Source organism: Anastrepha ludens, chromosome 4 (assembly GCF_028408465.1).
Source record: "Anastrepha ludens isolate Willacy chromosome 4, idAnaLude1.1, whole genome shotgun sequence".
Classification (NCBI taxonomy): Eukaryota; Metazoa; Arthropoda; class Insecta; order Diptera; family Tephritidae; genus Anastrepha; species Anastrepha ludens.
In genome coordinates, this window is record NC_071500.1 from 72319922 (window position 1) to 72347884 (window position 27963).

General features: G+C 35.7%; 1 protein-coding gene across 2 annotated transcripts in view; it reads left to right on the top strand.

The window, feature by feature from the left end:
• The window catches only part of LOC128859768 (CD82 antigen), a 134282-nt gene that overhangs the window by 73580 nt on the left and 32739 nt on the right, over nucleotides 1-27963 (top strand). For both annotated transcript variants that reach the window (XM_054096831.1, XM_054096832.1), the window contains 3 exons: nucleotides 11934-12038; nucleotides 14199-14297; nucleotides 25331-25459. In XM_054096831.1, coding sequence (XP_053952806.1) covers nucleotides 11973-12038; nucleotides 14199-14297; nucleotides 25331-25459 — 294 coding nt within the window. In that variant the 5' untranslated portion in view covers nucleotides 11934-11972. The remainder of the gene's footprint in view (nucleotides 1-11933; nucleotides 12039-14198; nucleotides 14298-25330; nucleotides 25460-27963) is intronic.

Here is a 27963-nt window from a genome sequence, read left to right on the forward strand (position 1 = left end):
TGGCTTAACTGTGGGGTATACTCGTATATGTGCAAATGCCTACGTACTTATACATACATTGTGCATATTCATGTGCAGATATAAAACTTAATGTGCGATATGCATGTATTAATATCTAGATCTATTAACGTGTGTAGATATGTATATAATTGCTACAATTTATTAAGGCAATTTTTTCGTGCTGGTATTTCCACAAGCAAAGCTCAATCAACATCAAGATTCATTACTTGTACTGACTGGCTGAGAAATAGAATTTCTGTGAGAATTGAGTGTGGAATTTTTAAAAACTTTTTGTTTTACTCTTAGCTATTGTTTCTTCGCAATTACTTTTGAAAGTTAATAGTTCACACCTTTGCTTTGGCAGATATTGGCAGACAAGAGTAATGGAAATAATTGGGGGAGCAAGACTGACGAACAAGCAAAAGTACTTGTGGTAATTTTTTTCACTCATTTTTGTGAAGTGCATCTAATACTATGATGAATTGAGGTTAATAAAAGTATGTATATAATGGCATATTCACATACATATCATAGCGATTTTCGAATAAGAGTTCAAAAACCAGTACTCCCGTTGTTTCTTTGCCTATTTACAAAATCTTCCTCAGTTCGAATTTAGTGTTCAGTAAATATGTGTGTAAATTTGTAGGAAAACATTGCTTTAAAGAGAGAGAGTGTTTGACAGTTTAGTGGCCAGCTGCAAGCCTATGGTGAAATGATTTTACACGAGAACTCTTTAACAAACCGTTTTTCCAGTCTGAGTGGATTTGACAGAATCAGCTGATGGGTTGGGGTGCGTTTACAAAAGAACCGAGATTGTGTTGGTGATATATGAAAAAATCAACCAATGACCCTTCGTTGCCGTCTGAACAACGACTGATTGGACAAGTGTGTGAATATGTGAAATTATTGGGCACATTTCGGCTGCCACTAAGATTGCGTTAATGATATCCAAAAACACAGTCTTTGTTCGTGTGACTTCGTTGCTATCTGAACAACGATTGATTGGACAAGTGTGCAAATACATGTGATATGATCGTGCGGAATTCGGCTGCAAAATGTCGTGGCAGCCATAGTATCCCTCACAATTTTCTTTTTCACCATAGTTAAACACCAAACCTTGAAATCTCCAAAAAATTTTATAGGGGTACTGCCTAGCAGACCGTTATTCGGCTCTGAGCGAACTTGACAGATATGCCGACGTAGAATCCAAAGTTCCCCTCAACAATTTTATTTTTCACCACACCTAACGAGCAAATCTGGTATCTATCATCCTTGTTGAAATCTATCATCCTCAGTAAAACCATACTTGCCGTGAGTGGTGAGTAAGTAGTATTAAGCTAAGTACGTTGATCGAGTTCATGTTTCATGCCCCCAACAGTCCGTAAAGACTGCATCGAGCACTTGGAGCCTGTCATTGAAAACAGAATTACAAAATTCTGTGAATGCAGCAAGATCAGTGACGGTTTACTTGCCAGCCATGAAACTATGCTGGTTACTGGATATGCTACCATTTACGGCCAAATACCGCTCGTGTTTGATAATAAATGCAAACAAGCGTGATGTCATATATAGTTCGGAAATAGGTCTGTAATTAGCAACATCATTTTCATTGCCAGCCTTGAATATAGATAGACAGATGTGACTTTTCTCAAATGTATAAAATCTCATAATTCTAGCGATTTATTAAAAATCTATAAAAGAGCTGAAGAAATAAGATAAAAAACCGTCACTATCGCAAACATCATCAACCGCCAACCGAGTGAAGGAAGCAAAACTGTCTTTGTAAAATACTTCATGGGGAATAGTTGAGTAGGACTTTTTGGAGTTAACATAACGTTAGAAGGCCTTTGGGTTAGCCTAAATTAGCCTTTCTTATCTCAGCCTCAAATTTGCGAAAATAGTTTCGCTGAAGAGCTTTACTTAACTGTTTAAAAATAATAAGAGGCATAATTAGCCCTCTAATACTTAATATAAATAATTTTGGACGTAAAATTTTCATATACACATAGAGTCTGCATAATATCTAATAGCTGTTTGATCATCCATATTTGTTTTCCTTTGAATTCTTTGCTTTCCACTCCACACATCTTCGGCTTCGATACTTGGGATCGTTCTCTTCTGGTAAAATCTGAGAATGGCTAGTTTTTCAAATCATCTTTGCAGCTGATGCTAATAATGCTTTTTGGCTTGCTTTTATTAAAATAAAATAAACGGTCCAGTTCTTTTTCGGAAATGCAGCCCCAAACATGAACCCCAACCAAGTGCTTAACAGTTCGTTGGAGTTGTCGATTATTAGAAGCAAGGCCGACGTATGCAACTATTCCAGTGGTTGTTTCAATGTGCCCCGGAATTCAAGGTCTGGCCAATTATGTTTTTGGAACCATTTACACTAGTTTTCCTTTAAACTACTTCACTTTCTCGAAAGTAGAAGTGCGGCTTTGTCACAAGCAAATAAGTGAAATTCTTATCTTGCTTTGGAGAGGCATTTTTTGTTTTGTGCCTCGTACTTGGAAGTGCTCAACGTTTTTAACTTCGGTATACCGTTGAACCCATTTATTTATGAAAGTCTTCGACTTCAAATATTTTGCTGCAGTTGCACGTGCCATGTTTGGGCTTTGAGAGCACATCGAAACACTGTGCAGATAAGAACACTGCTTGAAATCAACAAAGAATGTTTTCTAAATTTCTCACAAAACTAACAAATTGCACAACGCGTATTGCGAAAAAGATACGCCTATTTAGCAGGCGCACTTCTATTAGACAGGCTATAAGTTCTCGGTAGAAACCGGCTACCAACTTGATTTGTTTGTATTTGTTTTATATTACTTCCTTCAAATAATAGGCTTTAATAAGAGGCCAAAGACGACACTAAATTTGTGATTGGTTTCAATGATCAATTCCAAGAAAATTGCTAATCGAGACAGGAAATTAAAAGAATTTGGCAATTCATGTCATGAAATACTCAAGCCATATATTTTCAAGATTTGTGAAGCAATGAGCTGTCATTTGCATATTTGACAAGCAATTGGGATTTTTCTGCGGCACTCACATTGGCTGTATCTTTCATAATTTTAGTTTTCCAGACTGTGCATTTCTCTTGTTTGCAAGAATCAGGGCGTCACTCTTTCCTATTCATCAAAAAATCAAACAATGCTTTCAAACAATTAAGATTTCAAAATTACTTAAAATATTGTCATCGTATTCAATCAAATTTGACAGTTATAAAACGAATAATTAAGTGTCTAGATGCTGAGTTACCCTTTGAATCTATTTCACATGTTGATTGAATTTCATATAGTAGATTTGTTTGTATGTACAATACAATCTGAAAGCGTGACCCATCCTCCCTTTACATGCAAAAGAGAAAGAAATGCAGAACCATTTCAACATTGTTAAGTGATGATTACTTATTAGCTTTACACTAGGTTATACTTATAATATTTCAATAAATAAAAATAAATGAATAAAATTCATGTGTTCTTTTTTTTTGTCATTGAAAAAAAAGTGAAGATTTGTGTGAATTTTTATGAAATGCGTAAGTTTTAAATGCGAAAATTACAAAGGGCATATGCAAGACCAAATGAAGAGTTTAATTAGGTTTTAGGCTTATAAAAAGACTTTTTTTTACCAAAAATTTTAAAATGTTAATAGCTGCTTTAACCATGGAATAAGATACTCGTAACCAAAGCACGCAGAAAAAACGGGGCGTTCACACACCAGACAAAAATAAAAAAAATACAATAAAAACAAACAGCTACAATTAAAAGAATTAAAATGCATACCTATATACGAGTATGATGCCAATATATTATAACAATAGCCAAATATGTAATTGCCAACAAAATAGAAAACTAACTTAACTGTAATTATAATGTAACAAACTGGATTCCAAATCATTGCGTAGATGGTGGCAACGGCAAAAACTATTTCATAGGCTCAGCTACATTTTGCAATTAAATTGGAAATAAACGCAAGAATGGAATTTACATATATATGCACAAATACACATTTGTACATATTAATATACAGACGTGAACAGTTGCACCCGATAAAATTTAGACGCTTGAATAGTAGTAACTGTTCAAGCCAAATACGCAAAGCAAGATACTGGTTTTGCCAATCATTCGCTTACATGTATGCATGGAATAGCTTTGCGGTTGATTTCACAATGCAGACAATAAAGTTGGCAGCAAGAGCGGCAACACTTAATATGGACTGTTGTTGGTTTACCGTCAGATAGTCGTAACGTAATCATAAACAAGTGCAGGCCCGCTAACATTCTATGGTCTTCTCTTCCGGATCTGGTTGTCGGTAGTTGTTTGTTATTGTATCCGAACGGTACTAACTATTACATGCCATCTACTTCACTTGAGTAGCTCATTGAGGCCCATTGAGGCGTGTGGCAAATTCACTATTTCCCGTGCATGAATGAGGAGTTTACATACATATGAATGCACACATGTAGATACAGCTTCTGAATGGGCATAATCAAGTACTAACTGTATTCATTTGAGCCCATCGCTCTATCTTTTGTTGTCACACAAGCAAAACTGCTTCAAAAGCCACACGTGATCGTCGAGAAGCCAACACAACCTGAGAGAGTGACAGTTTCATGCGTATTGCGGAGCGGTGACATCCATTTTTCTTGTTATTTAATTCTTCGGAAAGCGCCATTTTGGTCAACGGTGAATGTGCATAGGCATAATAAACGATTTTTCGGCCGAAAATTGAAGACATGGACGATCTTTGGTTTCAGCAGGATAGCGCGCCATGGCACACAGCTAGTGTCACAATCGATCTTTTGCGCGCCAAGTCACTTCGGAGCTGCGATTTGACGCCGTTCGACTTTTTTTGTACAATGCCAATAAGGGCCGTGATTGTGCGAATAATCCAATAAAGAACATTAAGGTGAATATTAGGCAAGTCGTTCGTAAGATAGTGACAGAAACCGTCGCCAAGGTCTTGGAAAGCTGGGCTAACAGAATACTACAGACGATGCCTGTTCTATAAATAAAGGGAATATTTGCCCTTTCGAATAAACCGGTAAGATGTGGAAACGAATGTATTATTGTTAATTTTTTTATCATATATTTGTGTGGGAGTGATCTTGAGTAAGGTGGCAATTCATACTTGTAGCGTCACATCATCGAGCAAAAGATGAGAAAAGAAGTTTTGAGTTTGGAAACGAGAACGTACGAGGAGAGTGACGGTATCGAGTGCGCGGCTGCACATCGTTTTCTGACCAACCAACAATTTAATTTCAATTTCTATTTCTTTATAAAACATTGCTGCTTTGTGAACTTTGAAAAATAATCTTTTCATACAATTTTACTAATCTACCTTTGAAGCATACGCGACGTATGCGACAACTTCAGAAAGGACTGGTATGGAGTCCCAGCTTAACCACTGCACGCGCACATGAGGATAATTTCATAATATCGAAGTTTTCTGGATCAAGTCCATTCTCGGGCTTGTGAATTTTCCAAGTCAAATGTGAAGTTATTTGTAATATTTGATTAAAAAAAACTGAAATATGAAATAATTTTTTATTATCTATGTCAAGATTTAAACTACGGACCTCAAGTGGGGTGTATCGATGTTATAACTCGCCGGCTATTGCGTTTGCTATAGATAAATAAGCCGAATATATCAATTTCGAGACCGACTACTTTCACTGCATACTAGTTTGAGTATACGAAAATTTTTATAAAATACACACAGTATTTTTCGGCTTAATTTAATTAATTAAATCTAGTTTTTTTTTAAAGACGACCAGCGGAACGGGCGGGGTTTCGCTAGTTTGAGTATAGAAACGTAAAATTAATATCTTCATAGGAGATGCTCAAACAAGAGATCACATTTCATTCCATATAAAGAAATTAAAAGCGGCAGTAGTCGCATGTTACTTTGGGACTGTTTTTGGACACTTCAGAGACAAGTCCCATTTTTTGCAGGGTACTCAACAAATTGTACAAATATGTAGATAACACATAAATGTGTTAGAAATATGCCTCCAGCATTATATTAAATTGTGCGGATATACAAGGATGCCACATGTTCTCTTTTTATTATTATTGATGATATTTCTCATAGCTAGCAAATACCTCCGCCAACAAAAAATGTTTGACTTAAAAACTCTTTCCGTTTTTAGTGAAACCAAACGATGAATGCATTCACAATCATAAGTACAGGTGTTCATGCACACATACATACATATATACATATATACATATATACATATTTAACTTGTCAGCACGAGACTCGAGGGCTTTCTCAGACCCGTTTAGTCGTGGCTTAACCGTAATACTCGGTAAGGTGTAACAGTAAAAAAATGCTTGTACGTCACCACCATCATACAATAACAGGAGAATTTGCACACACGCAGAATATCTAGTTGGGCTTGTCTACTTAAATACATACATATATATGTATAATACATCCACGATTGCACTACTTCTAGGCGTCGAATGACTTGTCACATTATTTCCACCGCTGCATCGGCGGTGATGACAACGGTAGCCTACATACTTACATATATATGTACACTCGTGGGCAATAAGATAGGTGTGCGACATTTTTCCCAGTTTTGGCTATATTAAAAAAAAAATAATAATAATTTTCGCGGACACTTCTGTTAGGTGTTTGGCCGAGCTCCTTTTTTTCTATCGTTTTGCTATATTACTTTTATTTGTTTTGTATCTATTAATAATTATTTAAAATATAAGATTTTTAATTTTTCGCAGATCTGAAACTTGATCTCTAATAGCGCATGTAATATAATTTTTCACAAAAAAAACATGTCTAAAATTTATATAGGTGGAACAATTGTATCTCGACCATATTTTTATTATTTTTTTTATTTAATGGCCTACATTAATTTTAAACAATTTTTTACTAGAGCTCCAATTTCGAACTTCGAAAAGCTCGATTTCGGAGGCTAACGGCGAAAATCGGAGAAATTACTTTTATACTTATGGCTCAATCTCATAAAATGAATTGGTTTGGTCTAGTACCCAGAAAAAAGTGGTTTTGCCGTGTATTGTTATAAGGGGTCTTTAAAAAGTGACGGTAGTTGTAGTAGTGAACAATTCCTAGACAGTACCTTTTTTATGTCCTCTTTGCCATTTGTCAAATTACTAAAGCTTGTGGTCGATATTTCAGACCAACGAAATTTGTGATTTTTTAGTGGAAATAATGAATGTGTCGACAATTCAAAGTTTCGTGAAACAAATTTGAAGAAACTGGTTTGGATTCTATCGAAGATAGAAAAAGGACTGGCAGACCGAAAACTGAACGTTCTTTTGAGAATATTGTTACTGTAGACACTTTGCGCTACACTTTCTGAACATCGATGCCTCGATGTGCTCAACAATTAGGCGTAAGAATCGCCTGTTTGGTGGATTTTACATAAGCTTTCCATCCTTACAAAACTCAAACAAAAAAATTGAAGCCCACAGTTCATTATCAACGCAGAAATTTCGTGAATTAGCTATTCGAACATGATGCTGGTTTTTCACGCAAAATCATCTTTAGTGATGAAGCTCCTTCCACATTCATGGTTTTGTCAACAAACAACATCGCTGCATCTGGGAAAGGAAACCTTAGAGTAATTTCTGGGAAATCATTACATCCACTAAAATAGACTGTTTGGTTGTTTGGTGTGGTTTTAGGATAGTGGAAGAATTGATCCGTTGTTTTCGAAGATGAAAATCTATTACTTTCAATGGGCTGTTACTGTCAATGCATTACTATATATAACATATTCAAGATTTTTTGGGGCCTGAGCTTCAAAGAATGTCTATGTGGGTCTTAATTTTCAACAGGATGGAGACACAGGTCACTTAACACGGAAAAACTTTGTATTACTGCGTTTTAAAATTCCAGGCCAATTAATTTCACATAATGGTGACATGCACTGGTAACCTACATAGATCATGCGATCTAACGCGACTAGACTACTTTTTGGGCTGTTTTTTTAAAAGTAAAGTAAATGTGAATAAGCCATCAATTTTAGAGCTGAAAGACAGCATTCGGGTTGAGATTGTTGAGCCCAATGCGACAATGTGTAAGCGAGTCCTTGAAAATTTCGTATGACAGCCTGTAGACGTGATCATAGTGGCATTTAAATGATGTAATTTTTCGCATAGAATTGTTAAGAGCCGTATTTCGAATTCAAATAATGAAACCTGAAAGAATCTGTATTATTGGATCATTTATTTTAAAACAACAAGGCAAGAGTACTTACAAAACAAACAATAAAACTCGCTATTTCAAATTTTGCACAAAATGATAAAAATTTCAGTGAAAAAAATTCTTAAAAATCAACGGTATTTTGCTGCAAATACGGCTTGCACTTTTTTATACTAGGATTGAACTGGGCACAAAACTACATACCAAAAATTAATTACAATATATAATAAATCTCTGACTTTGGTTGGAAATTTTAGTGGAAGCTTGCAGAATTTCCATAATTTTTATACAAGGTTTGAAAAAACGATTAAATGGTTTTGTTGTAAAATGACTTAGACTTTTATAAAAAAATAATGAACATTAAATAAACAAAAGCAAAACAGTGAAAACTGATCAAAATGCCTCACACCTATTTTATTGCCCATGAGTGTATATATAAGTATGTGCATACATATGTACATGCAGTAGTCGCAACAATTAATTTTTTAACGATTTTCCACCGAGAGGCGTATACCTACTGCGATTACTGTGTCTGCCATTTATTATTATTTTTTTATTTAGCATTTCTTCTGTCAGCGGCTTAGTGTTAATACAGCTTGAACGAATTTTTGTTTGTTTAGCTATCCACTATGCAAACAAAAACAAAGCCATTATGCACATTTCGTTCATAACATTTGAAAACATGTTCTATACATACATATATATGTTCGTAGCCAATTATCCATATTGCTGGTAAAAGCATAAATGTCGGTATATACAATACTTACATATTAATATATGTATGTATAGATATACATATATGTACAATATATTGTGCGGTATGGGATTAATATTAATTTGCGTTTAACCGCGTTTTGAGCTTTTCATTCCTACCTCACGAACAAATTCCAGTCAAATGTGTGAGCGTATGAATGTACGAAATATTATTTAAAATAACCTTTTGTTCAAAATGTTGTCATGACCCGCCATTAGATACTACTGCTGGTGCTAATTAGAAAGTTTAATATTTAAATGAAAGCTCACTGGGCAATTAACAATCTCAATTTCAAAAATTAACTATGAGTGCATACATACTTATTTATGTATATGCATAAGTATATAACATTATTTAGGTTAAGTAGATATATATTATGTGTATGTGTGTATACTTATGCATGGCAGCTCGTTCCAAACCGTTTTCCAACTAATTTTCAACCAGTTCTAGGAAGGTGCAATGTCTTTTGAATTTTGTGCGACAGTACCTTCCCTTTGAGGGACAAAATTTTCAAGGTGTGGTCCAGCGTTATCATGCTGGAATGTTACTCGAACATGTCTCAGTTGCTGTCGTTACTTGCTTACCTATCTTACCTAGGCTCAGCTTCTCATAATAGAATATACCGTCTTGGTTGGGGTTGAGCTTACCTACCGTTGGCGTTGATGTAGACGTCGATGACAACTGCTGCACCAATATGGCGTAATTTATAATTTTTTATCTTGATCTTATCATAAAATATCTACTTATCACACCCTGACATAATCTGGTGTAAAAGCTCGTTCCGGCGTTCTATCGTTGTCGGCCTACCCAATCCATCCTTCATCTATTGCCCATTTTATTTAAGGCAAATCAACTTCATATTACTAATCTAATTGAATTCATAACTCACGTTTCAAATTGGTTTAGAGAAAGTGTTCATACTCATGCCCTTAATATACAAACACTAATTTCAATAAAGCATTCCATAAAATATATCACTCGTTACTCATTTATGAGTTCGATATTCTTTATTTTTAATTGGTTAATCCTTAACCTGCTAATAGGATTCACTTTTAGTCCATTTATTAGGGCGGAAATTAACCTTAATGCTCCCCCTCGAATATCAAGGCATTTTAGGACTCTCAGTTTATATCAATTACGTGGGAGAGGTTGACACGTAATGGTTCACGAAAAGCAAAAATGAACTAGTTTTTCTTCCCTTCTCTTTATTTCATTATACATCATATTTCCAGCTTTCTTGGGGGCTCCAGTAAATAGCAGTTATTTTCCTGGAGAACGTGGCTGATCCAGTCCCATTTTTTCTTTCGGATTTCGAATAGCATTGATTGTTCTGGCCTATAAATCAGCATGCGATTTAGTATTTGGCCAGAATATTTTGAGGATTTTTCGTAGATATCTATTTAGGAAGTCTTGTAGTGAGTATGTGTCAGCTGTCGTCGCATTCCACGACGGCTTTACATTGGAGTTAAAAATTCGAAACACAATCAAATAGGCTCACGGAGAATTTACACCTATGTATATAAGAGATGTATTCAAAAAATAAGGTGAATATTAATTTTTCTCCAAAAATATTTATTTGCTCATCAATCTCTATTTTAAAGTAGCCCAATTCAGATAAAATACACTTTTGCCACGGTTTTTTTTCAATCCTCTTCAAACTTGGGAATAGGAAACAGTCGCAGAGGGCCAAATTTGTCAAATAATCTTTCACAAGCAAAGGTTAGTGATTAGCAAAAACCATGCATTTTTTTCCGGGCACTTTTTTCGTAGTGCTTCACGCAGACCACGCATAACTTCAAGGTAATACTCCTTATTTACCGTACGACATTGTAGTAAGAACTTCCGATGCACTGCACCATGATAGTCGAAGAAAACAGTGAGCCAAACCTTGACATTTGATGGAACTTGGCGTACCGTTTTTTGTCTTGGATCTCCTAGATTCTTCCATTGGAACGATTGGGCTGTGGTTTCGGTGTCATAACCATATACCCATTATGACCATTTAAGCAAATTAGGATCATCGTTGACGTCATTCAACAATTCCTGAGCGATCCTCATGCGACGTTATTTTGGTTAAAATTCAGAGCTTTTGGAATGAACCTCGCTGCCACACGCTTCATGCCCAAAATTTCCGAAAAGATTGTATGGCATGAGCCAACCAATATGCCGATATGCCGACATCCTCTGTAACTTTTCTAATCGACCTTGACTAAGGGTACTCCCACCGTATGCCACTATCAACATTGCAAGTGTTTTTGAGCACTTAATTCCATTTTTTACACAAAATTTGATGCAACTTCTTTGATCTGTTCGCCGAATAAGCAAAACACTTGTCTTATTTATGTCTATCACAAACAAACTAAACATGCCATATTGCTAAAACCGTAAACATATCTATCTACCGTAAACAAAAATAATAATCGAAAGTACGTAGCCCACAAAATTTAAAAATTCTCCTTACTTTTTGAATACACCTCGTATGTATTATGTAAGTATATAGGTATAACTACATAATTATATCATTTATTTATGTTTTCATAGTGCATATGTAAGGAGATTCAGGGTACCGCAGCCGCTAACCCATGTACCAACGTCTCCTAGAAAATCTGCTGCTATAACAAGATTTATTTAATTTCCTTTCACTTTAATTTCAGCCTAACTAAAATTAAAGGTTATTTCAACCAATTTTTAAATATATTCCCGCGAGAGTTTAACAAGCTTTTGATACAACAAACATTTTTTTTTTCGCAAAATAAAATAAGCTGAATTGTTGGAGATTAGTGGGGGAAACGACCCGGTCAGTTGAACAAGTTTTCCTTAGTCATTGGCTTATTTTTTATGCACGAGAAGATGCTTTACCTTTTTTTGAATGGGAAAAATCTGATTTAGGTATCTTTTACTTTTCTACATGCTTTGAATTTGTGTACTTTTCCACATAATTATATATATGCAGATAAATAATATATGGTATATTTTCTTTTTGTTTCAGAATACAATTTTTTAATAATCAACAGTCATAAGCAGCAAAATGGGTTCTGATTGTGGCGTCTGGCTAGCCAAATATCTGCTATGCCTATTTAACTTCCTCTTCTTTGTGAGTATCATATCAAATATAATAAAACTTGAATATGCGTATGAATCTAGATATAAAATATTATGGTATGTACGAGAGCTGCTAATTATATTTCTGACCTTGGGCACTTCTGTTGTTGTCTGCTGCCAACTGACGTTTCCATTGGGAAGTTTTTTACATATTTTATCATGAACGCACTCAGAACGTTTTGATGTGTCAGCCATATTAGTGTTTGCTATAGTGGTTTAAAAAATGCATCTCGGTAAAAATATTGGAATTCAACCGTGCATATTTTGGTGTGATTATTTTTCCCACGGGAATTAATAAGACAAGAGTGATCGATGAATTAAAATTATAACATTATATGGCGAGTATGGCGAGAAAATTGATTTTCTCGTAGTCACTTCACTCAACGATGAATTTTGGTTATCACCGTCCAAAATCAGTTAATGTGTCAGAAAATATTGTTGCTGTTTGCGAAATGGTTAATAAGCTCGTCATGTCACACACCGTGAGATTGAAGTATCCTTGGTCATCAATATGGCGAGCATCAGTAAGATTTTATAAGATTCAGGCTATGCTCTCTAATTCTGACCACAAACTGTAGTCCCATGGATTCCGATCTGGACTTCCAGACGGCCAATCTTCTGCGGCTATGAACTCAGGAATATTGTTTTTAACCACTGTGGTGGTTTTCGCCTATGGGCTAGAGCGTAATCTTACTGGAAGATCCAAGGCGTTCCATTGAAAAGAGTACTGTTCAACTACATCATTACGCCTTCTAACACCTCCTCCTGGTGCACTTTTATCCCGGTCTTAACCCCTTTTTCGCAGAAATGAAGAGATGTAACGCCTTTACAAGACACTTCCCACATAACCATTACGGAGGCTAGATGGCGGCAAACAACATTTTTTTGGTCTTTAGAAGTTTTAGCATAGATTTTGTTGTTTTTCTCATTAAAAACTTCTTCAACAGTGAAAATTGTATCATCTGTGAAAATAATATTTTCATATACATTGACTACGTGCTACAGAAGAAGCTGCTTGCATATGCCGAGTTTATTTTTCTTCTTCTTGTCAAAAAATGGGCAGTTGAGCGACGGTAGGAGGGAAGGCTTTCATGTGGAGATCAACCCTAATTAGTCTTGTCACGGATACATTCATTTCTTGGACATGATTTTCTGTTTTCTCAGGGGATTTCTGCGAATTCTCTCTCGAACGACTTTTATGGCTGCACTGGTTCCAACCACGTGAGGGCGACCACTTATTTCTCTGTCTGTCACTTCAGATGTTTGGGAAAAACGATTGATCGTGCGGTAAACAAACATTCTCGAAATATTAAGTTTGTCAGCAATTCGTAAATCTAACTTGCACTTTTACCGCTCACTGCAATGCGATTCTCCTTAGCTCCCCACTCCATTGTTAACAACCGATATTTGCCACGAAAATGTTTAAAAATTGCGAGTAGACAATGCATACGAACCAGGTGCAAAAGTAATGATACCAATTAATTTCAGCAGGGAAAGCCATTTTAGTTGTATTCCTCTGAAAACTAGACTGAAAGTAGCTGCGAATTAAGGAGGAAAGGCTTCGGCAGTGTATGAGAAGATGATTAAGGAAATTAATGTTGAATTTGCAAATCTAAAAAAGACAAAAAAACACCATGGAGATTAAAGTTAGGAAATTAAAAAATGTTTTTAGCCTTTTACTTAAAATCTTAAGCGAACTTTTGTTAATCCCCGTGTATATATTTACGGATAATGTCTAGTATTGAAACAAATGCACAAAGAAAAGTGAAAACTTGTTTTGACTTTCCATCACGACCACAAATCGTATCGTATTTATTGCACTCGAAGGTGAATTGAACAAACCACACAGTAGGAATAAACTCGAATATATATATGCACATATATGCGTATGTAAGTGTGCAAATGTATAAACTAAAAGCAGTGGAAATAAATGAATGACAACTCAAACTGAAAGTACAAAAATACACGTACATACATACGTATTAAATATTAAACTGCGCATTTGTGCATTTATCTTTTAGTACAAATCCCCGCCTCCCACTCACTGCATTTATTTTGATACTAAATATTTGTTCGCATCTTATTGTTATTGGTTGCATACATTTTTTACTATTACAAATTGATTTTTTGCATTTATTTCTTCGAACCATAGGTCGTTGGCACAATCGTGCTGGGCACTGGCATTTGGTTAGCGGTCGACAAAGCCTCACTGATTGCATTGCTTAAAATGGTTGACAGCGAAAACATTAACGTAAGTACCAGTATTAATTTTGTACGAGTATATACATATTATATTTATTATTTTAATATTTAATTTTATATATATTATATTATATTAAACGAGAGTAGTATCATTACGCTATGGGAAGAATGGCAATTGTTTTCCAAACGGAAATTTTTGCCATTCTTAAAGTAGCAGAATGGATAATTCAGAGGAGATGGAGCGGGAAACAGATAGGGGACTTTAGTGACAGCCAGGCTGCACTAAAGGATCTGGAGAACGCAAAGCAAGCCTTAAAGATTGTTCAAGAATATAGGAAGAAGCTTAACTCTGTTGGAAGACGGAATAAGCTAGAACTTATGCGGGCTTCAGGACATTGCGGTGTTCAAGAAAATGAAATTGCCGATGAATTTGCCAACTGTGGTTCAGTGGTTACCCCACAGGCACCAGAGCGAATAAGCGCAACAGTACTGAAGGAATCATGAAGTGGTTCAGCGATTATGTATCAATTTTACATAATTTACATAAAGAGCGATGATCCGATCTAGAACTCTGCAGAGTTGCAAGTCTCTTGTGACAAGCCCGAACAGAAAACTGTCGAACTTTCTTCTAAAACTGAGAAGAAACGACATTGCGTCGATGGTTGGTATTCTTACAAGACACAATCCATGGGGTCAATATATGACCAGCATTACAATCATTGAGAACCCGATTTACTTGTCGGGCTTAGAGAAGACGGATAGCACAGCGCATTTTCTCTGTGAGTTTCCTTCGCAAGCATGCGAACTTTGGGTTCCGATGTTATGATAATATTCGTTCTCTCAAACTGAAGAATATTTTCAGATTTACCAAAAAATCTGGAAAATTCTCACAGATCTAGCTATCTCTATGCCTCAATTCCATCCTACCTTTTTCTTTCCGTTACATCTCTCCTTTCCTCCTTGACTATCTACCCTTTCACTTTCCAGAGCTTTAAATGCATATACATATTTATATACATATATACAATAATATATTATATATATAATTGGCGCTTACACCTTTTTGACGTGCGTCTTCCTGTTGTTCCACAAATGGAAGGACCTTCAGTTTTACGCCGACTCTGTACAGCACATGGATTTTATGAGGAGCTTTTTCATGGCAGAAATACACTCGGAGGTTTGACACTACCTGCCGAGGGGCGGCCGCTATTAGAAAATTTGTTTTCTTAATGTTGGTGTTTTATTGAGATTCAAACCCACGTTCTCTCTGTGAATTCCGAATGGTATTCACGCACCAACACATTCGGCTACATCAGCTATTGCCCTGGCACCGTTTTCTTCAAAATGTGTATCATTTACAGGTCTTTTATCTTGTATTAATGCTTCGACTTCAATGTTGCCATGTTCCAATAGAATACAAGCATTTGAATATTTTAACGATTGAATCCAAGCCTGCGATTTGCTTGAAATGAAGTAATCGTCTTAGCCTTGTTTTAAGTATTCCGAATGCATTTTCGACAAAAATTCTTATAGGAGAATGTAACAAATTGCTTATGTTTCTCCTTTCTAGGAAGTTTTTATCAGTGCACCAACACCCGCAAAACTAATCTGAATCGTTACAATAAGAATTTATCCTGATACTGAGTTGGGTAATCCAAGGAAATACGCTAAGTATATCCGGAGCAGTAAGTGTTCAACCCCCAATAGGTTTCACTGCACATACGTATGTAGACTTTAATGATGTATAGTATTACGAGTACGAGTATAAATAAATGCACCAACAAACTATCTTTTCAATTATGCAATTATTATTGTGTAATGGTAATTTCTACATATCTCTAACACATATTGCAACCCCTTAAATTGTCCATATTGTCTTTGGAAAAACTGAAGGAAATCCCTGTCTACTAAGTTATTAAATTTGATTTTGCTGGCTGATCGACTGGGTGGCTATTTGATTGTTGACTCTTCTGTCTAGCATTGCGTGTCACTGCCGTCTTATCAAGATTTAATAGCTCTCAATTATGGCCGCCACGTCTTTGTAGAATATTATCAATATGAGTATGAGTAGTGAAAGAGGGTGTATGTACGTACATGTATGCATGTTAAGCGTGTTTAGTTCGTAGGTAAGAAATTAATATTTTTTTTTTCAAAAAAAAAAACGCTATATACTTCATTTACCATGCCTACCGGCAATTTCACACAATCGTATATTGGACGATGACCTAAATTTCTACACTGCGACAAATAATATCAATAATACGAATGAAAGTTGGCTAGTGTTCTTGTACTTATAGGGTGCGCTAGCTAGTGTTTAGAATTTAATTCAATGCAATCATAAATAAATTAACAGTGAACACTTTTCAATAACATTTTTTTTTGTTGTAAAGAGTGAATCTTGCTGTTGAACAAGGAGTCAAATTTCCTTAAAATCACTTTCTTGGTTGGATATCTAATAGTTCATTATGCCGTTCCTTCAATTTCATACTTCAACTCTATAATCCTCTCTGGGTTGTTGGTGTAACATTTTCTCTTAACGGCAGCACAAAAAAGTGTACTACGGATATCTCAAATATTGACTGTAAAATGAAAAAGGTACCATTAGTAGTCAGTACTTGTTAACCATAGACTATGCCCACCTCCCTGAGGACTTTTTTGCTCAAGTTTTTCTTCAATTGTGTTATGAGCGATACGAGTTATTCTACAGTCGCAATGAATGGCTATGAATAGACTCCAAAATATTGTTTGAGGCTTCCAAGTATTGAATCATCTGCTGAAGTTACCGGTATTGCTACCACCAAGCCTCCACAGATTTGAAGATGGAGAGCGTAGCGTATGTTCAAAAAGTCGGGCTTACCTGTTCGTAAGATGGTGTTTCACCGAGATTCGAACTTACGTTGTCTCTGAGTTCCGAATGGTAGTCACGCACCAACCCATTCGGCTACGGCGGCCGGTTTTATTAGGGTCATATAAATTTGCAGCTTACACGATCATCAGAGCAGTATGATCAACAACTTAAGATGTGCAAAATAGCTTCTGTTGGCAGATTGAATTCTAAAGTTTACGTAGGTAAGGGTAGGGGATCTGCAATGCTGCTAAGGTTTATACAAACGTATTTGAAGATTCCACTTTTCGAGAAGTGCTTGGATCAGCTTTCAGACCAACTGCTTGCTTTACACCAGTAACAACACCGAATGAATCTGAAGTTTTTCTTTCTATCATTACTTTAGATACTGTCCCTTCCAAGGTCATAGATAGGAGTACAAGGGCAGCTCGTTTCTGTTGATGCTGTCGCAGGCTTTTTTAAGGCCCACAAATATACAATGGATGTTAAGCCTATGTTCCTAAAACTGTTTGAAGATTTGGAATATTACTAAGCATTGATCTGCCGTTGATCTATTTACTCTGAATCCACATTGATACTCGCCAATTGTTTACATAAGTTAAAAAAAAATAACGCCGCATTAGGCTTTTATAAATACTTATAAATATATTATACTAGAAAAGTACTTTTATTTACTTAGTTATTTACAAACAAATCATGCAACCAGCTAGGGTATTTAAACATGTACAGTAGGCGGTAATGGGTTAAGTTCATTTCACTGCATATATTTTTATTTTTTTTATTTCGTTCTATATCGATTCATTGAACTCCAATTTCATTTTATGGCTTCTTCACGGTTATTCTCTGCGATTTTGCTCAGTGTATTATTGCGCTTCATTCACATTTATTACTGTTTTATCTATCCGCTCTTCCTCACTGTTATGCATAATTTTCTTAATAATATTAAATATAATCAAAGAAGTAAGAAGGCGGTGGAGTTTTTGACCTAAAATCCTTTATTCGGAAAACATAAAATTGTACTTTAGTACTACACAGGGAGGGGTTCATACAACCACGCTAACACAACTGGAATTCACGAAAAAAGAATATTTTACGCCAGGAAACAAATCGTTAAAAAAATCTCCTTCACAAATCGGATTGGGTTGGGCACAATAAGACGCACACACAGGGGAACACACACATATATACACAAAACCTAACGTTCATCACCCTTCCTACGATTTGCATACACACCCTTTAGCGCCTAGCCCTTGACCACGAATTGTAGTTGGAGTAAATAAATAAATATTTGTGCCTCATATTTATTTCAAAGATATCAAAGAAAAGAAAATATTATATAATAATTGTGATTTGGAAATAGCGGCAATTGAAGGACTGTCCGAGTTGCATGTTGCATTGTCTGAACAACATCAGTTTACCTGGATGTGGATAATGTTTATAATATTAAGTCTAATTGATTATAAGACCCACACCAGTTGGAGGCAAAAAGTTCAAATGTGATAAGGAATATATGGTCAATGAACCACATGCACATGCAATTATGTTATGTGCACACATACATTTCTTGTATGTGTACATAGGTACATATGGCTGTATGCAGGCCTGTGCTTAGGCCATTGCCACATGGGAAAATGCACAATGGTTATTTTTTCTATGAGCGTGAAATAGGCAATTTTCTCGTTTCCACGCGCTGGCGTGTTGAAAGTGAGTATGGCGGTTTTCAAAGAGGTAACTGTGCCCACCTGCTACTCTAGGAAAATACAAATCACTAATTGCTTGCGGCTGGCAATTGCATGTGCAAATGCCGCTACTGTCAGATATGTAACTGAAACTGTCGACTCAGATTCCGCTAGTTGCAGTCCCATTTTCCTGGAAAGTAATAAAACAGTGTTTTACCATTTTTATCAGATCGCCACTTTAAACACCCGTGCGGTAAAAAAAGCGCAATTCTTCCCATAGATGATGAGATAATAATTAAAAGTGATGTAGGAATTCTAATTTTCACACCTGGTCTGCAATCTTAAGCTACTTAATAAATCCGTGATATCCTCTTGGAAAAGCTACTTTTTATTTCAGAGCAAAATCTAAAGAAAAACATAGAAATGAAAACTTTTGTTAAAAAACCTAGCAAGGAATACTGTGTTTTGTTGTGCCACAAAACATGGGTACGGTACTTCATTGAAAGCGGGCGAACAAGATAGCGTGTATCACTTTTCGGCAACGGATTTCGAGATCTGGTCAGATCGAAAGAGGGCGAAGTTGTGTAGTGATGCTCTTTCGATGCCTATCGTTTTGCATTGCTGGAATGAGCCGGAGATGGAACAATTCGCGCCTGACATTTATACGCAAATAGTAAGGAAAATCTTTTTTTTATTTAAAAAGTGTGGTTTATATCGTCCCCTTAGTATTAAAATAGCCTATACATATTTTGATGTTTTGAGAAAATGAATTTCAAACTTTTTGTCGAAAGTAGCTCTCACTCAAATCTCGCTATGTCTGTAAATATTTATTACTTTTTGACTGACGTTTTGACCCACTTTGTGGAACTAGAATTTGACAAAATGTTGACCACATATAAAATCGACGATGGAGAATCCAAAAATTCAAAAAAAAAAAAAAAAATAGCCTATGAGCACATAGGCTGTTGTTATACTAAGGGGACGATATTATGACACTGTACGGACAGCTGTAAGAACTTCATGATATTCCATTCATTAGTTCGTGAGTTATCGTGCCACGAGTGACGCTACTTTTGTTATTTTCAAAAAAATGCATGCAACATGAAATTCTTGTGTTTTAATTCTACACTGCTTCTTGATGGGGAAAAATATCGTTCAAGCGTAGCAATGGCTTATGACTATGTGGACACCGCTTCATCAGAAATAACAGTAAAATGTTGGTTTGCTGACTTCAAACGTGGACGCCGATGAAGCACAACGCAGTGGACGTCCAAATGAGGCGGTAGAACCAAAATACCTCAAAAAATCCAAAAGTGGTATTGGAAACTTGGAGCGGCGCTGATGGAAATTACTTTGATGAAAAAAGGCCATTCTCTTTTAAGCCCGAGACTTTTTAGCCCAATCGTGTTTCCGCCTGGTATTGAATTGGCCCATCTTAAGGAACGACTTGTGAAACTGAATAAATTCAAATTCAATGTCAGCCAAATACTTTCTGAGGGGCAAATTAAAACGTTGGAAGACCAAACAAAAACAATTCATTGGGCTTGGGACGAAATGACACTGGCAATATACAAAATTCATTCATGGATTAACATATCATAGGCCTTCTAGCTTTGGAAAGCCCCATTGACCGCCAGGTAGTATGAGCTTTCGGCAGAAGCGCGATGACTAAGACCAGTTGACAAAGACGCAAAAAACGCAAATTCACAGCAACGGCGCAGGAAAAGTAAGGCTAGTAACGTGGGCCAGTAAAATCGTCAAATCAGTGGTCAGGCCAACAGTCAGAACAACGGCGGGGAAGAGAGTGAGAATAATTTCAACAACTACAATTAAAATGGAATTCTACAATATGAATCGCAACTTTTTTTGCTAGAACTGGGAAAGATGGAGAAAGCTATATGCCATCAATGAACAATATCTTAAAATGATCTATGAAATAAACAAATTTTATTGATATTAAAAGGAGTTCCTGTAATAGGACTATGAATAAGTTCGTGCGGTTTTTTTTCGAAATTTGAAACTTTATTGACGTAAAATGGTTACAAATTTAATATTCAAAATATTGTCCATCGCTTACTACTACTTTTTCCCATCTTTTTGGCAATTCACGGATTCCCTTTGTGAAAAATTCGGTCGGTTTTGCCGCAATCCACGAATCGATCCATTTTTTGACTTCATCGTAATTACGGAAGTGCTGGTCAGCCAGGCCATGTTGCATCGATCGGAAGAGATAGTAATAGGATGGCGCAAGGTCTGGACTATACGGCGGGTGGGGTAGGACATCCCATTTGAGCGTTTCTAAGTATGTTTTGACCACTTGTGCAACATGTGGCCGAGCATTGTCATGTTGCAAAATAACTTTGTCGTGTCTATCGGCGTATTGCGGCCGTTTTTCTCGCAGTGCTCGGCTCAAACGCATCAATTGTCGTCGGTAGACATCCCCCGTAATCGTTTCATTCGGTTTCAGTAGCTCATAATACACAACACCCAGCTGGTCCCACCAGATACACAGCATAACCTTCAGGCCATGAATATTCTGCGCCGACGTCGATGTTGAAGCATGGCCAGGGTATCCATACGTTGCCCGACGTTTTGGATTGTCGTAATGGACCCACTTTTCATCGCCAGTCACAATTCGATGCAAAAAACCCTTTCTTTTGTGCCGTTGAAGCAGTTGTTCGCATGCCATAAAACGGCGTTCAACGTCTCTTGGCTTCAATTCATACGGCACCCAATGGCCTACCTTTCGGATCATTCCCATGGCTTTTAAACGTTTGGAAATGGTTGATTGATCAACTCCCAAAGTTTTTGCAACCTCTTCTTGCGTTTGAGCCGGATCTTGATCGAGCAATTCCTCCAATTCGGTATCCATGAACTTTGGCGGCGCACCCTCGCGTTCTTCGTCTTCCAAGCCAAAATCACCACTTTTAAAGCGTGCAAACCACTTCTGGCACGTTCGCTCAGATAGAGCATGCTCACCATAAACTTCCACCAAGATACGATGACTTTCGGCTGCTTTTTTCTTCATATTAAAATAATGAAGAAGAATTCCCCGCAAAAACACATTATTTGGCACGAAATTCGACATTTTCAAGTGTGGTAAAAATATTGTTGTTTACGCTTCAAATAAAAAACTTATACTGACGTTTGTGCCTTACGACAGTAGCTCTCCAATGAATGTTTGGAAATGTGGATCGATGGAATAATAATCAAGTTACGCCATCTGTTGTAAAACCGTAACGAACTTATTCATAGTCCTATTATTTTATTTCCATGTAACCCCCCGCTACCTCTAAAACACAATATTGCACAATTCCACAAAAAAATGCAATATGCAATTAGTCCGTTCTTATTATGTGTATTTACGAGTACTTACATAAATGCATTATCACACCTCATTTTTAAGCATTTCTAAAGTGCTTTTGACTTCAACTTTTAAGCGATTTAATATCAACAATCTTATGCCTATCAACCGTTGCCATAAAATGATTTTTTTCTTACATCTTAATTCTTTTTGGACCGAAAATAATTTTATTTCCCAATTTAAAATATTTTCTTTTGGTTGGATGGTCTTACAAGTATTTACACAACAAAAAAGAATCAAGCAAAATAAACTATAAATATGTATGTGTAGTTCCTAAAATTTAATTAACAATTTTGAGCAAAATATGTGCAGTTTCCTGAGATATTTTTTATATACAGATTACTTAAAATTCGAGATTCTCTTTTAGCAGTGTATTGTTGTTACAGCTATCTCACGTCAAGGGCGTCTCCTTTGACAAATGTTTAGTAGGAAATCTATAATTTACTAAAGTGAGTTCGATTTCGCTCGGGAACCACATAAAAATAACAAAATTTCCCTATGAAAAGATTGGATCTGTAGAAATTCGCAATTTCGTAAACTTCTGGATACTTCATTTATAAAAATATCAGTACTGCAACGGAAAGCATTGAAGAAGATCCAGAATTTGTCACTTGAACGGTCGTTTTTTTTACCTATACTTGACGGCATGTCGTACCTGCCCCACAGCTAACGAAACAATAAATTTGTTACAAACGAAACCCCGGGGAAAAATATTTTATTGTAAATGCTCCAAAGTAATTTGGCTGCCAATGTCGCCTGATTTGCTGGCTTTAAATTATTTTCTGTAGAGTTATAAATTAAGTATTAGTTAAAAGGGTCATTTCGAGTACGGAAAATAAAACGATTTCCAAAGAATCACTCGGGAATTGTTTCAAAGTACGAAACAATAAAACTTGACATCTAATTTGTTATGACATGGCTCCACCCTTTATCGTTAATAATAGGTAATGGATTAATATTGTCATTTATATATTTTTCAAAGCGAATAAGAATCTCTTATACAAAAAGCTATTGAAGTGGATGCCTCATCACAACAACGATCCCAAACACAATAAAAAAGCGGCGAAAAATTGGTTTCGGGAGAATAAAATTGAAGTTTTATTATTTACTTGGGCATTGGGAGCGCCTCCCACCTGGATCCGTTTACAAACGCTTTTTGGTTTTTTGTTTTTTGCTCTGCTATGAAATCGACATCCATGAAAGTCATCGTGACAAAAGTCGGATGACTGTAATATTGTATAAGTATATATAACGGGGCTCAGTTTGTGAGGGCTCCAATGCACAAGAGTGGTTTTGATTTTACCTATACAGTTGAGTAAGTCATCATAGCTGTTTAGCTGTTCGAGCAGATACACATCTCAATTATCTTTCCCATTTTTGTAACAACAGCCACAGATATGCCGAACACTTCCACCTGAAAGACAGCGGTGGAGCAGCACGCAAAATGGTCAAGCTTTTCGATCGCTCTTTAGATATGAGCGCCGCGAGCAGCATAAAGGGTATGATCTTGTAAATCAATTGGGAGCTGAGCTTTCAAAACTTACCACATAATTTTAGTGCCTTTCTATGGCACAATGTAGCCAACGTGCAGAAATTTGAGATCTAAGTCGAGTTCCTAAATATTTGAAGTTTTCAGACAGCTCAAAGCTTATGTCCAAAAAGATACGCAGCCACAGTCTTCTTGTTATGAAATATGAATATCATCTCCATTTTCGTAGGGTTAAAGGAAAGAGCGTATTTTGTGCACCAGGCACCTATATACTTAAATATAATTGGCGCGCAAACGCTTTTTGGGTGTTTGGCCGAGCTCCCCCTCTTATTTGAGGTGTGCAACTTGATGTTATTCCACAAATGGAGAGGCCTACAGTTTCAAGCCGACTCCCAACGGCAGATAGCCGGAGCTTTTTCATGGCAGAAATGCAATCGGAGGTTTGCCATTGACTGCTGAGAGGCGACCGCTATTAGAAAAAAACGTTTTCGTTATTTTGGTATTCCACGGGAATTCGAACCTACGTCTCCCGAATGGTAGTCACGTTTCAACCGTAAAATAGGGGGCATTCCATCTAATGACCACGCAAACTCCATCAACATTGCCTATGGTGGCAATTTTATAAATTTCACCAAGAAAATTGACGAAAAGCTGACAAAGGGTACCTCCCTGGGCGGGCACTTTGACCGATCCTCCGAAGAACCCATTCAACCAATAAATTTTAGATGCCACAATACCGCAAAGTCTCACTAAGAATGGAGTTATGAAGAGAGCTTATTTGCTGACCTTAGAAAAGCCATTGGGAAATAAAAAAAAAAAACAAATAATAAAGAACTGTGGGAAGTAATTCAGAGGACCTGGTATAATGTTTCATTAGAAAAATGTTCGACTCCATGAAGAACAAATGTTATACTGCACTAAAATATAAAGTACGATTAATATGAATTTACTTTCATTTTTGCTGTAATTTTCAATTAATGTTATTTCTTGCTGTTATTTGTTGCTGCCGTATTTTATACACTTTTTTTGTTGTTAAAGAAAAAATATCAAAAAAGTCCAAGCTTAAATGTTTTTCATAAATAAAACAAATGCCACAAATATTAAAAAATATTTTTTAAACACACTTACATATATTCAAAATGTTTACTCAACCCATATACAAATAAGAATAAACGTTTCTTATCATTCTGATGCAAAAAAGGGCCTCAATTTCAAAATAGCCTTTTTTTAATTCCCTTACAAGAATACGCGCAAAGTTCAACTTTTCTACTAGAGGAAAAATTGAATATTGTTTTTGATACTCAAAACTATTTTTGAAACCCAAAAAAATGAATTTTCCAAATTCTGTAGTAAAATTACTCGTTTTCGGCAATTGGCGCACAAAAAACCAATTTACAATACGGAAAGCACGCAGTTTGCAGTGCTATTAAAAGGATCGCAAATGTAGCAGAGGCATTGAGACTGGTTATTATATTTCCATTTTGGTTGTTGTTTGCACAGTCAGTGGCCCGTGCGCTTCATCATCTCAGTGGATTACTCTCACGTACACTGTGGCTTTCATTTTCATTTACTGACAACAAATACTGCTTTGTTTGATTATTTAAATTATTCTTCACAGATTTTAATTGCACTTTATAGTTTTTGTTATTTATTCTTAATATTTGTGATTTTCAAATCTGAAATAAAGTTTTCGTTTTCATTCCAGCAATTCACACAGCCGCGTGCCATCGAGCAGATGGCGTACCTTTTGATTGTAATCGGCGCCGTTATGTTCTTCATGAGTTTCCTGGGCTATTGTGGCGCTATACGTGAGTCGCGTTGTCTACTAACGACGGTAAGTTGAGGCGTCTGAAGCAGAGTCCAGTCTACATGGGCATACTTATAAGCATACCCATTGCGGGTATGATGTCTTGGCGTATCGCGTGCGGTCAGCTGTGCATATCAGAAAATTTAAATGCCATACTAGAAACTTTAAATTTTCGATTTTTTCTTTGCTTGCTGCGACAGCTATGAGCGCGTATGAAGCGGTATGCATACAAAAGTTCATACATATGCACATGCATATATATATACTTGACGAATCTTCAATGAGCAAACAAGAGCACGTCTTTAGTATTTCGATTGCGACATTGGCGTGATTTTATTGAAACTTTCCCCGGGGAAAGCGTTATGTGTGAGAAAGAAAAAATGATTTACCCTCGTTGAAGGCACATTGATCAGGCAGTAGCTGTAGAGTAAAAACAACAATGGTGTATATAACAACAAAATATGTTTGGTTTCTTGAGTGTAAATTCTGATTTTTCTGAAAAGTTACAAGAAAATTTAAATGCATATATTTACATACATATGAACTTATTTCTTTCCTATTACTAATAGTTCACTACTTATGTATGTATGTGACCGTGTATGAATCCATTATAAAAGGTTTGCAAGGCTTTACGCACATTTATAAACTTATGATAGTTGCTTCCTGGTTTTACCATACGTTGTTTACTCGACAACTGCATACTTGGACGTCGTTGGAAATCAGAATTTTTGCCGGTTGCAAGATTTTCTCTGCTGAACTGTTTAAATATTAAATTAAAATTACTTTTCCATTAAATTCTGCTTCCATTCTATTCAATAGTGAAAGGGTTTTAGTTGTAAATGTATTAAGTTAAAAACACTTTTTTTTTTAATTTTAAAATTTTTAATTTAATTTATTTATTAAATAACCTAAATTTGGTTAACACTCCCGTTAAAATAAGAAAATTTTTCATTTCATTTCGTAAACCTGATTTAATTCTTTCATTCCACTTCTTTCTAGAGAAAAATATAAATAAAAAATAAGTCCGACAATATTCAACTCGACCTTTTTGAATATTTCATGCATAGCCATAATGAATAGCGCGCAGACTGAATTAATATTGTTTCGTACCCGGGGTTTCGAATACATCCGAATTATAGTCATAGATCAACCCATTTCACTACGAGGGCCGCCCATTGAAGCAACTATTACTCGTCCACAAATGTGCACAGAGCCTTCGTAAGTAGCTTTTTCGCTCCCTGTTGACAAATCAGCTCCCTGAGCAGAAAACAGTAAAACCTCTTGGCAATTTTGAAGGAAGTAAAACACTCCCTTTCACTACTTACTAAACCCTTGATGATTCACTGATATACAAATCTTATAAATGATTTTTAAATATTATTAATAATTAATGATTTTTTTACTAAAGAACCAGACTATCTAATTTATTTCTACACAGCACGCTATGATAAAGAGTAGTAAGAAATTAAAATTAGAAAATTGGAATTTCGCTTTGAGATGCAACAAAGTCATTTGACAAGGTTTGTTTTTTTGTTAATGATATATGTGCCCATAATTATGAAGTGGTCTAAGACACATAATTCGTGTTTGAAGATATTAAATGAAATTCATTTGAATAAATGAAAAAATATTTTTACATTATGGAACCTTTTTATATAGAATTTTATTAGTCTTGATTAACCGAAATTTATTATGAATATGAAATTTTCATACAAAAATGTTGTTTCAAAAGTTAGAATTGACTTAGACCATTTTCAAAATTAATTGAATGTCCTATAAATGACTTAAAGCAATAAAGAATTATGTGTTTTATTTGAAACAATAACTTTACTGATATATTTAATGAAAATTTAATAATTATTTTGAAAAAGTACTTAAAATGTTCCTGAAAAACCGGAGGAATATAGGGCAGTAAACAGACTTTATAATATCTTATGTCTTTCTTCGTTTACTTCAAATTTCCGTATCTGTGTCATCTTCCTCTTTTAGGTGAAAGATGCAAAACGTGGAATTTAGAATTAACTAAAGAAGTTGTATAGAACATTTTACACAAAATCTCATCCATTGCACTTGCAGCCAAGGGGCAGGTTGCATCGCGGTATTTTTGACTCTTCTTGTTGTTGACTCTTCTAGTGGTTTCGTTGAAAAACAATCTACATTAATTTGCTGCTTTTATTTTCATTTCTATCAAAATCAAATAATTCCGAAGAACCTAACTGAATTATATCGTTTCCGTTATTATTGGTATCGTCGCCGATGATCGCCGTTGCTAACGTACATAGGTCGTAATTACCGCTGATTTTTTATAATTTTTTTAGAGTGCTTTAACAATGTTTCAACGTGTACTATTGTATATCGAAATCTCTTCTAATATCCTGAAATTTGAGTGCTCATGCATTTGTAAATTTCATTTAATTTGCTTAAAACCAACCCACTTAAATTTAAACCCGTTTCTAGGCTAAGCCCACTTACTAATTTGACTACGACTAAAATAAACTATGGATTTATTTTTTTATTTTCTGTTATGAAAT